Source organism: Amblyraja radiata, chromosome 8 (genome assembly GCF_010909765.2).
Source record: "Amblyraja radiata isolate CabotCenter1 chromosome 8, sAmbRad1.1.pri, whole genome shotgun sequence".
Lineage (NCBI taxonomy): Eukaryota > Metazoa > Chordata > Chondrichthyes > Rajiformes > Rajidae > Amblyraja > Amblyraja radiata.
In genome coordinates, this window is record NC_045963.1 from 39,266,889 (window position 1) to 39,279,442 (window position 12,554).

General features: G+C 35.9%; 1 protein-coding gene across 4 annotated transcripts in view; it reads left to right on the top strand.

Moving 5' to 3' along the window:
* syt14 (synaptotagmin 14) overlaps positions 1 to 10,519 on the top strand; it is a 164,096-nt gene extending 153,577 nt beyond the window's left edge. For all 4 annotated transcript variants that reach the window (XM_033025591.1, XM_033025588.1, XM_033025589.1 and 1 more), the window contains 2 exons: positions 4,412 to 7,246; positions 8,261 to 10,519. In XM_033025591.1, coding sequence (XP_032881482.1) covers positions 4,412 to 4,725 — 314 coding nt within the window. In that variant the 3' untranslated portion in view covers positions 4,726 to 7,246; positions 8,261 to 10,519. The remainder of the gene's footprint in view (positions 1 to 4,411; positions 7,247 to 8,260) is intronic.
* Positions 10,520 to 12,554: the final 2,035 nt, after the last annotated feature.

Genomic DNA, 12,554 nt, shown 5'->3' on the forward strand with positions numbered 1-12,554 from the left:
GTCTCAATTCATGCTAGTATATTAATTTCAACCCATGTGGTTTAATTTTGCTCATGAGCCTCTTTGGGAGACCTTTTTATACGTCTTCTGAAAATCCAAATAGATCACATCTATTGGTTAACTTTTCTGCCAGTTATATCCTCAAATTATTTCAGTAGGTTAATCAAATATAATTTCCCTTTCATGAATGTATGTTAATTATTGTCTATTTCTATTGATATTTTTTAAGAGTGCAAGTATCACACCCTTTACAATAGTTGCTTGTATTTCCATACTGCTGATGCTAGGCTAACTGATTTACAATTCCCTGGTTTCTCTATCCTTCCTTACTTTTAGCTTATTATTCCATGCCTAAATTTTGTTCTGTTCTTGCTGTATGTTGGCTTTATTTTTTAAGGAGTTATGGTAGAATTAAACAATCACCCTAGAACATCATCACTTCAGATTTATTGCAGGGCCTCAGACACTGGCCTGAAGAATCCCTACAACATCTTAGGCTGACATAGTTAACCGTGAATAACCATGAATATGGTTAACCAACTTCCTTTGTGTGAGGTATGTCTCCAACAATTAGAATATTTTCCCCTTGATTCCCATTGATGTGAGTTATATCAGGGTTATTTGGTGCCATATTTTGTCAAATGCTGCCTTGATATTAATCACACATCCCAACTCAGATTTCGGCTCTTCTGACTACATTTGAACCAGGGCTATAATGTGGTCCAGCACTGGTGATCCTGGAGAAACCTAAGTTGAGCATTGACTTGCAGGTTATTGGTAACTGCAGCATGGTTGCCAACACCATCCATTACTTTGCTGATGGTTAAGAGGAGCTTGGTGATATGGTAATTATCAGGATTGGATTTTTCCTGCTTTTTTTTAATACAGAATACATTCCAAATTGTTGGGCAAATGCAGGGTTGTAATTGTGCTAAAACAAGTAGGCAAGAGGCACTGCTGTATAAGTCTTCAGCAATATTGTTGGAATGTTGCCTGGTCTTGTATCCAGTACTCCCAGCATAGATTTAGCTGAACACTAGTCTATGTGATAGAGGAAACCTTTGAAAGAGACTGAAATGCTGAGGATCATTCCCTCATCACTTGGATTGGACAGGTTTAGAGCCAAATGCAGGCAGGTGGGACTAGTGTACATGGGACGTGTTGGCCGATGTGGGCAAGTTAGGCCAAAGGGCCTGTTTCCACACTGTAAGACTCTGACTCTTAATGACTCTGACACTTCTGACTGTCTGACTGTACATACTTCAGTCTTGTCCTTGGCACTCATGTGCAGGTTCCTCAATCATTTAGAATGTGGATGTTCTCTGATCCTCCTCCTCTTGTTTGTTTGACCACTACCTTTCACAACTTATTTGATATAATGCCAGAAATTTGATCTGATAAAGTTTTTTATGGGAACAGTGCTTCCTCTGCCAGTTCCACTCTTACTTTCTTTGTTTAACATGTTTGATTTTATTTTGCACTTTATCAGATTGGTATCTCATTTTTAAGTATGCCTGGTGCTGCCCATGGCATGTCCTTCTGAACTTCTTATTGATCCAAAGTTGATCCCCTGGCAAATGTTGTTGCTTCAAATCGTCCACAGCACCTGATAGATGCCTGGTTTTGAGCTGTCAGATCTGTTAATCCTGTGAGGCAGCTATGTCTGGTTAGCAATGGGGGTATATATTGAAGTTTGCTTTGGGACCAGCTCTGCTCAAGAGCGCAGGAAATTGCAGAGAGTTGTGGATGTTGCCCAGTAGTTGTGGATGTTCCCAAGTAGTCCTCAACATGACAGAGTACTGTTTTGACAACTGGCAGGTGGAACATCCTTGTCCATGTTTCACCTGAGACAAGGGACTTGAATGGCATGCAAAGAAAGGTTTTTCACTGTACCTCGGTGCACATGACAATAACAAATCTAAACCCATGTCTCTCAACCAGAGTAAGTTCTATGCCCTTGCTACTTTCAACATTTCTTTGAAGTAGTCCTCAACATGACAGAGTACTGTTTTGACAACTGGCAGGTGGAACATCCTTGTCCATGTTTCACCTGAGACAAGGAATTTCATGAGGAGTCAAATCAATGTTGAAGACTCCCAGGGCTCCTCTCCTTAATTGAATGGCCTGTGTTGTCTTTTCTGGTTAGTCTCACCTCCTAGTGGGACAGGATATGTTCTCTGCTCTTTTTTTGTAAGGAATGAAATTTGAAAGCTATGAATGAGAATTATCAAACCAATGGAATGATGGGGAGGAACATTTGTTGTGATTGCCAGTGAGATGTGCAATTTTAGATGAGGATAAGACAATACAGTGTGATGCGAGGAAGTGTACAGCTAGAGAAGGATAGGTGAGCTTACATGTTATTGTGAAGTTTGTTGAGTTGGGGTAGGATTGCAAAGCAGTTAGGGTGCTTCATACATTAGGGTATGGTCGATTGAATCATTTTCTACCTTAATTAGCTCATTCTGTATCCAGAATATTTGCACCATGAACGAAACAGTAGTGCATACTTCTTAAGCTACCCGAAGGGCATGCAGGAATTCACCGTATCATTAAGGCACAGCTTTTGATCTTAATTATTACATTTCCCAGTCATTCATGCCTTCCAAATCCAAACATTAAATTACATTTGTAGGAAAGAACTGCAGATGTTGGTTTAAATTGAAGGTAGACACAAAATGCTGGAGTAACTCAGCGGGATAGGCATCATCTCTGGAGAGAAGGAATGGGTGACGTTTTGGGTCGAGACCCTTCTTCAGACTCAATGGTCATTAAATTACATGCTTAGAGCAAACTTTTGAAGAATGGAATTGTAATTACATCACAATGGCCATTATTACAGGTACAGAAGCTAATAGGTGAGGAAACCCGGCCATGTTTTGGTAATGTAATAGCTGGATCAAATAACCATGAACTCATGAACTGCACTTAAGAATAAGCTCAAACTTGGTCAACCTATGACAGAATTCATTAAAGTTCATAGACAAGAGGCTCAAACTATTTTCAGGATGAGGCTTCTTTTGACAATTACTGGCCATATGCACTCATCAAAGAGGCACTAACATGCTAAACAGTTTTGAATGGCAGAAAATTATCTGCTTCCTCCAATTATGGCCAGTTCAGGGGAGCATTGCCAGGGGAAGGATGGGATTGCTATGTTGGTGAGTGGAAAGTTCCTTCAAGCTGCACAAATATAATTTAAAATATCTTTGATGGCTTAGAACTATCTCTTTTAGGATTTCTTGTCTGATTGCTCAATGCCTTGTGCAACTGGATATTGATTAGTCTATTCAGACAGCTTCCCATCCATTTTGTAAGGAAGTATTGAGTATCCGTTTAAAGGTCTATTTGACAATTGAACCAGATGTACAAATGTTTGTCCTTAACTTTCTTCAACCAAATAATTGGTCAGCAAAGTTAACATTTAATAATTTATTGGAGATTTGGCTGAACTTAAAAGGAAATGAGAAACAGCAGACCTATGAGATTTAAATTACTGTTCAAGTGAAAAATAAATGCCATTTCAGATCAGTTTTAGTAGTACTGGGCAATTTTTGTTTTCAGGAATATTAAACAAAAATAGATGTTTCTTTTTTTAAATTCCATTTGCTCTAGTGCACATATTTGTTAGTAAACCATTATTATTAATTCTGAGATTTTAAAATAAAATGTAGGACTTAATGGTTCTGTGAGGAGTAAATTTGGGAGTTGTATTCGTGTGCAGGATTATCGAAAGCTCAACGTTATTTGGCTCAGGCAGCCTGTAACAAAATAAATTTACATGGTGTTCTGACATTATAGCTGATGTATATTGTTCGATCAAATGGATGAGTTGTACAAATAAAAACGAAATTATTAACTGAATCTCTGAACAAAAATATGTCAAGATAAAACGTTTCATATCGTTAGAGCATCGCCAGTCTTCTACATAGTTGATACAAAATTGGAAAAAAAATAATTGTAAGAGAAAGTAAATGCGGAACATTTAGAATGATCAGGATTCAAGCTGTCTGGTTCTTAGACAAGATCAGTCATTTTAATTAATTCAATTAATTCAATTTTCCAACTGTCACCTAACATTTCAGAATTGACTAAAAAACAAAAAAGGAGAGATTGTTATTCCAGCCATTGCTATATTTAATGTCCATCCCATGCCAAATTGTTTTGATGGCATTCTCTGTGCTCCCTGTTACCCGCCTATTCCTGATTCATTTTCATTACCTGTGCTATCTTTTAGGCATATTCTTTTCATTTCTTCTATATATGTATATTCCGTTATGGAGACTGACTAGTATGCTTACCAAGTGTTGTGGCTAGTGGAAGCTTGCTAAGTGTTTGTTTTTGATAGAACTTATAAAGAAGCATGTTTTCTTGCTCCTGATGTCTCTTTTAAACCCATTTGCTTTTCCAGACACATATGTCAAGTTAACATTGCTGAATTCTATGGGTCAGGAGATGTCCAAATGTAAGACGTCCATCCGCCGAGGCCAACCAAATCCTGTGTACAAAGAAACATTCATTTTTCAGGTAGCACTATTTCAGCTTTCCGATGTGACACTCATACTGTCTGTGTATAACAAACGGAGCATGAAACGTAAAGAAATGATCGGCTGGATTTCATTAGGCCTCAACAGCTCAGGTGAGGAAGAACTGAACCATTGGACTGAAATGAAGGAATCAAAAGGACAGCAAGTTTGTCGATGGCACTCATTATTGGAATCGTAACAAATGTGCTGAGGACCACAGTGGGCTTTGGCTCAGGGGTTCAACACAATTCCTTTCAGACTTGTTCCTAACCAAACCAATAGTTGCAAAATGCAACAGTTGCCTCATTGTTGGCTCAGCTCGAGATAATGCTGGTAAAGAAATAACTTTAAGGAAAATATGAGGGAACACAATTCCTGTATAATGTGCACTGTTTATTATCAATGCAACGCATAGGATGAGGCACAAGAGTTTATAGAAAATTAGAGAAAAATTATAGCATTTGTAAAGCCCAAACAACATGACCTTGAGTATTCTTGTCATTAGGTTGAGGTTACGGATACAAAATAACAGCCGAATGTTGCCACAAAGATGAGTAGAAATTCATCCTTGGTTTTAGTGTGAATTGCACAATATAATAGATCAGTGCATTGTGCATTGGCTCAAATTTTTATTCCAATAACTTCAATGAAGTGAATTTTAGAGGCAGAGCATAATTTTCTGATGTAATAATGTAGCATTTTTAGCTCCATTCAATAGGCATGAATTTCTAGCCAGGATATTTGCATGGTTGGAATTTAGACTACTTAATAGAATAAATTACAAAATGGCAACTTATTTTGATGATGCAGAAATTTTGTCATTTTACTGTTAAAGGCTTGTGGCATTGGAATATTAGCATATCAAATTTTAAAGATTCTCAAGGGTAAACATGCACAAATATGTTGATGCCATTGCTTCACTTCCACAATCTGACTTTGTTGTTGAACTGAGATGCTCTTTGACTTCCTGTAGTTGCTGGTTGGAAGTTTAATGATTGAAAACAATTACATTCAAAACATTGCAGCAACAGCTAGAATCACCAAAAGCAAGCACAATAATCATTTTGATTGGTCAGAATCCAATAGGCCATATGACTTATTAAAGTGAACAGAAATTTCCACTGTCATATTTTTCTGTTCTTAAAAATATTGCAACAATGAAAATCAAAAAAAATAGCAGCTGCTGGAAACCTAAGTTAAAAGCAGTTAATGTTTCAGTTCTGATAGCCTTCATCAGAAATCACAACACTGTTGCAACTCACTGAAATAAACAGTTGTAAGGTTAAGGTGCCTTTTTTACATACTGGCTTAAAAGTGAAAATTTCCTCTTTGTTATGCTCTGTGGCTGAAGTATGAATTAACCACTTTATCCCTACGCATGGATACAGTAAAACAGGAAAACAGAATTTTCTATTTTAGAACTGAGACATTGTGGCTTGCTGTTGGGATGGGAAGTCAGGGTCGGGAGTGCGTGATTTCAATAGTATTCATTAATCCAGTATTGGCATAGCAATTGTGAAAATAGTAAACAGATATTTAAATGATATTGATTCCTTATGATACATGTGTCCTTAATAATACCAGCTCTTATACAGTGATGAATGTGATTCTGACCAATATCTACATAACGCTATATGTAATCTAAAAGTAGTCGAACTGCCACAAACAGGAGGAAATTAATTTTCCCCTCACCAGCATTGTTAATTCTATGAGCACAAATCAAATTCATACCAACATGTTTCAGTATATGTAATATAAGGGGTCTAGAATCAGACTTTGCTTAGTTCTATCAGAGCAATTAAAGTGGGATAACCATTATTTAAGAATAAACTGAATTTTAGTATATTCAAACAATATAGGGATATCCAAAATTTCAATTTTACTCAATAGTACCGAACTTATTCAATAATAAGCTGCATTGAAATATGATTCAGATTTTTTATAAATGATCAATGTAATAGTAACATTTTGCATAGAACTCCAATATTTCATGGTTTGAAATTATAGGCAGTAGCCATATTATCTGGCCACCATTCTTTTAAAGCACATTGACTGGAACATCAAGACAGCTTGTTTCAGTCCTAAACTGAAATTACTTTAATACTTTAAAATAGAAATAATAATTCAGCAGCTACTTTTAGGCAAGTTTAGATTTGTTAAGGTACCAACATTAGGAAAGTAGACACATGCAAATTATATCGGAGAAATTCCTAGTTAGCACTAGTCCTTGGAAACCTGGGGATAACATCAAAATTAAATTACCAGATCATTTTGGAAACTATTTCTATTACAAATATAGCAGGTATTGTTAGACTTCTGATGTCAACATTTTGAACTTTACACTTCGAAAACCAACTATCATATGCACTTCAGTTTTTAGATCTGACAGAAAATCTTAAAATCATTTAAATTTTAAATTGTTGTATGGGGTACAATATTAATGAAGTAAAAAGACTCAACCAAAAACCAGGATTCATGCCCGGGAAGGAATAATACTTGTCTGACCCCACCACACCTACCAGTAGCGACTTGGATGGTCACAGAACACTAGCTGCAATGTGAACATTTTGTCTGAATTTTGTCCCTGTCGTACCGTGGGACAGGACTTTAACCAACTTCACAAACTTAAAACCCTGTCCCACGGTACGAGTTAATTCCAAGAGTTCTCCCGAGATTGCCCTGATTCGAACTCGGAGATTTATGGTAATGGCCACTCGTCGGTACTCGGGGCTATCGTGGACATTTTTCATCATGTTGAAAAATCTTCACGAGTCTTCCCGTGCATACCTGCCGTTAGCGAGTCTTCCCGAGTACCTGTCGTTAGCGCTAAGAGATGTCCCCGAGCTCCGACGTACCCGCTACATTCATTCTCCGTGCTTACCATGAGTTTGATTGTTTTTAAACTTGGGAGAGCTCTTGGAATGAACTCGTACTATGGGACAGGGCTTTTAGACCATTTCTTTATGACTTTATTATGTAACGGTAATTCTGCAACAAAGTTGTTGAATTTGACATTGAAATAGCATGGAATGATAGTTAAAGGTTCTAGTGTCACACAAACTTGGAATGTAACATAAATAAAGTAAAGAAAAGCTGAAGTTAATAACAAGTTGAAAAAAAGTTTCAAGGAAGAATCATGAGGTAGTTGAGCCTGTTCTTTTAGCCAAAGTGCCCATTCCAAGAAATTGCTTTTTCAGCAGCACCAGCCCCCCAATATTGAGAGTTTATGGCAGTACTTGCCATTAGTTCACAACATGATTCCTCTGTCCATCTAGTAATAATCATTGATTAGCAAAGTACTGTGGTTAACTTATTTGTGTTCAGATTTTTGTTCAGTATTGGTTTGGGCTTACAGGTATGAGAGGAATGGAAAAATGACAGTAGGTTATGCAAAAATTCAAGACGCTAGGCTAATAGTCTACCAAGTTAAAATGTAACACATAAATGAAAGAAAGGACATATTCTTCTTGGAAATCAGGAGACCCCGGGTTAAAAAGACTGTCAGGTAGCAGTCTCAACCCCATACTGTTGGCATGTACTAGGTTAAACATGAATAGAAGAATTGTATACAAATGAAAAAATATATAATGATAAAACATACAAAAAAAAGAGAAATGCAAAGAAAATAGGAATAATGCAAAATAAGAAAAGATGGACAGGCTATTACAAGAAAGCAAGAAAATATAATGGGATTTGAAAGAAAAGGTAAAAACATAAACTATTGAAGGATATAGATGAAAGGAATTAAAAATAAATCATAATATAGAAGAGAATTACAACTGCAGAGTAACTAGCAATTACTGTCGCCTTCCCTCCAATTAGAAATTTATTTAGAGAAAATTCTCTGGCAAATTTTTTTTTTTTCTTGCATTCTATATCCTAAAGGCAACAGATTTACCATAAAAAACATAAAGCCCTTGAAATTGCAAGGGATGAGGAGCAAATAAAGAATTCTGCTAAAATAGTGCCAGGATTTTCAATTTGGAAATGTGTTCTGCTGGGGTTCTATTGCACTTTAGCTGCTTCTTAATATTTGATTGCAGAGATAATGTTGCAAGTTCTAGTTTAATGTATTCCTGGAGATTTGATCTTATGGCCTTTGATTGCATGCCAGTAAATTACATGACACTGCATATTTGATGCCTAGTCAATGGCATATGAACATGTAAGATTAGCCGGTTACATACACACAAATTTGAAAGTGGCCCATTGTTTCCTATAGTCCATCCTGTAAGTTCCAACTTCAGGGAGATGCTGCACTGAAACTAGTATTAGAGTTGCCTGAATTTGACATTGTTCAACTACACACATCTTAGTCAGTTTAAATGAACTCTTCCTCATTCAGTTGTGTTTTCTCTCAAACTTCCTCGTTCAATTGGTGTTGCTTCTATTTCCCTGCTCTCTCTCTTCCTCAGAACATCCAGTTAGTTCAATGCTTTCTTCATAGGCACCAAGGAAGTAATATGTTCTGAATACCAATGGACCCTGAGAAGAACCCCAACAATCAGTTTCGTTTGCAGGCCACAACAGACTATTGGGCTTGAATGAATTGGATATCACCAAAAGCTTGAGAAACCTGTTGACAGTCACAGTAGCCTTATGCCAAAACAGGAATTAAAAGGGATAAACACATAGGCTTATCCTCCACAAGTGATATCTGGGGAGAAGGTGATTTCCCTCAGCATTATGTCCATTACTTTCACAAAATGCATGCCAGCTGAGACTAATGTTATTCCCATCGAAACAAAAAAAAAATGAGAGGTACTGGAGGATCTTAGCAACTCAAGAGAGCTGTTGGAGGATCTCAAGAACATTATTCCCAATGAAGTCTTTATAAAGATAACAACCCTTTACTACATAGGGAAATACATTTGGATATTTTACCCACCTTAGACCAAGGTTCTAGAATTTCCTTCCTAAATCACTTCGTGTATTTCTGCTCTCCTTTAAATCCTGTATAATTAATCATTCATTGCTTACCCTATAGAAATTTTGAAGTTCCACCTTGATCATTAAACCATAGTGTGATTTTTCGTTTTGTTAAAGATACTACTGAAATATAGCTTGTTCATGGCAGAGATGAAAATGTGGAAGAGAAAGTCACATTAATGATGGCGATAAGGATGGAATTAGCAATATTTTTGGATTTGTGTCTTTGCATAATTATCTATGTAATCACATGATTTTGTATAGCATTCCTTGGAGATATATCATTACAAAAAAAAAAGAATTGAAGGAATAAAGTAAAAGCAAAGAAAAGCAAAAAGATAGGACGATGCAACCAAATAAAATATGAAATAGTTAGAAAAAGAGAAAGGAATTGGAATAAGAGACTAAATGCGTTCACTGTAACAGTATATAGATGATACAGTAATCTGACAATACCAAATGATTAAAAAAAATATTTTAATACATTTTTTTAGTATAGGTAATGAAAGTAAAACTGAAATATCAATATCTAAAAATTAAATTCTGGAAAAGTGTAGGAAATACTAGCAAACTAATAATGAAATCAAGGAGGAGGAAACATGAGGGAAATTTTGTTTTAAAATGTCTCATAATGCCTGATGAAATCAAGTTGAAGCAGACTCACATAGCAATAGACCTTTCATTTCTGGGAGTTGGGCCAAAACCAGCTCAAATTGATGGGATGAAAGATTTGCTTGCCTGCTAGCTGTAAGAGTTCCATGTTTAAAATTCATTTGGGCAGTCAGTCCAATTCCTCATGAGAATAGTTCCACAGCACAACTACTCACAATTGGCATTACATTTACAACCATCCCACTCAGACATACGTAGGGAAGGCTGTTACAGTATGTGTACCACAAAATAATACACCAATGCAGCAGTTGCAATGAATGGTACAGAGTTTCATGAAATCTTTATCACACCCAAATCATTCAGCAATTAGGATTATTTGAGATTGGATAACAAAATGGACAAAGCTCCAACTTCCTATTCTAACATAGCTCATTTGATCACACAAAGTTCACGAGAAAAAAAATTGTTTTCAAAAGAACACCAAGATTAGCTGCATATAACTAAACCGTAAATTAATCAAAACGAGCAAATACAGCAGAACTAAATTGGGAGGAGAAAGAATGAAATTAGCAAAATCATTAAGAGAAATGGGAAAGGAAATGATGAAAGGAATTAGAAAACCAGGGTGTCAGGATATGATTTTCTGCTGATATCCAGTATTGGAATACTATGCAATTATTTATATACAGCCATGTATCATTTATGTATTTTATCCAGATATGAGTTTCATTATCTACTGTCATCCTTATTGGCCAATAATAACATCCTCAATGTATATACATTATATTGAATTTTTTTAGATTGGATTATAAGACTATCGAATAATATTAATCAAATAACTAAACAAGATTGTACTGGCAACATATGCTACATCAGAAGAAAATCAGTCTTGTAATTAACAACATTAACAACAGACCAAACCAGTAGCAGGCAAAACCATGGTACTCATACAGAACTTATTTATTTTTTGTTACTTACCATCTAAATTATGGAGATTATAAGGCATCTGAGGTTCTCCCCTTAGCCATTCAGAGACTGCATGAATATGAATGTAGCAATAGGATCCTAAATGAACGTTAACCTTGAATTTAGTAAGGAAGCAGCTCTAGTCTCTCTGCCTGATGAAGTTAGAATGATTAAAATGGAGATGAAAATGAAATATTTTCTTCTATGGGTCAGGAAGAAGATTTTATAAAAATTCCATAATTGGCACAGACAGCCTTTATTGTCAATTACTTTTAACCATGACCTATTGACTTACTTGTCCATTTGAATAGATACTTGTCCATTTGAATAGACATCCACATTTGTCTGGATCTGGGATCACTTATACAACTAGGTAAGACAGTAGCAATTTTACTTCCCTAGAGGACATTAGTGAAGAAAACAGTCAAAGTGAATAAATAGAATATGCATTGTAAATATTGTGCACAACCTATTTTAGAACCTATTTTGGAACTATGAATAAATATAATTTGTGGCCAATGTTACTGATGTTAGTTACTCTTTTAACACTTTTGCTCTTTAATTCACTAGTTTATTGTGTCACCACGCAAGAAATGCCCACAGCTTCCCATCTCTCAAACACTTCCCATCTCTGAAACACTTTCCACCCTAAGCAAATTCACATACACCACACTCCCTCTACTAACCTGCTTATTCACCCCTTTGCCAGCAAGCAAGCCTGCCATTCCCAAATACCTCCACCACCTAGCAAATGGCTGCTGCTTTATGCTTATGCGTGTGCAGAAGACCACCAGCATGTGAATATGACAGGGAGTTAAAAATAATCCAGGTCTCCAGTTAGGACAGAAGATGTTTTTCACATTCAGCCAATATCCCTTCCGGGCACGAAACATTAAAAATTACATAAATTTAGACATAAATTGTGATACTCAAATCACTGTACCATATAGGGAACCTGGTTCATTCCACACATATGTAAAATAATTACCTTTTAAAATGCATAATAAAGATAATCTTTTTTCCATTTAAGGGATAATATTGTGCACTAATGTGCTTTTGGTGTTGTCATTTCTCCAAAAAGAACATGTTTTAAATATCTCTGACAAGAAAAGGTGCAATCATATTTCTACATCTCCACCTCTTTTTAAAAGTTCTGGCACCTATTTGACATCATGTATGCAATAACTAAATAACATTGTGTCTTCTTGTGTTGTCAATGTCAAAAGCACCTTCCATGATACAGTGGGACACAACACAACAGGTAAAATACTGAGTCCAGCTGAATTTTATACTGAAATACAAAGTCACATTATACAATACTTGTGTGCTTTCATATTTTAATGCCTACAAAACACCGATCATATCGGTGCCTTATTTTTATCACTGTACTAAATAAAAATTTACAATTGTGTGTATTAGGAATGTAAATCTCAAGACCTATCTATTTGTAATGGTGATTTTAGTTCTTAAATTGATTTACTAAAATTTTATATGGATTTATTGTGGAATCCAGATGTTTCT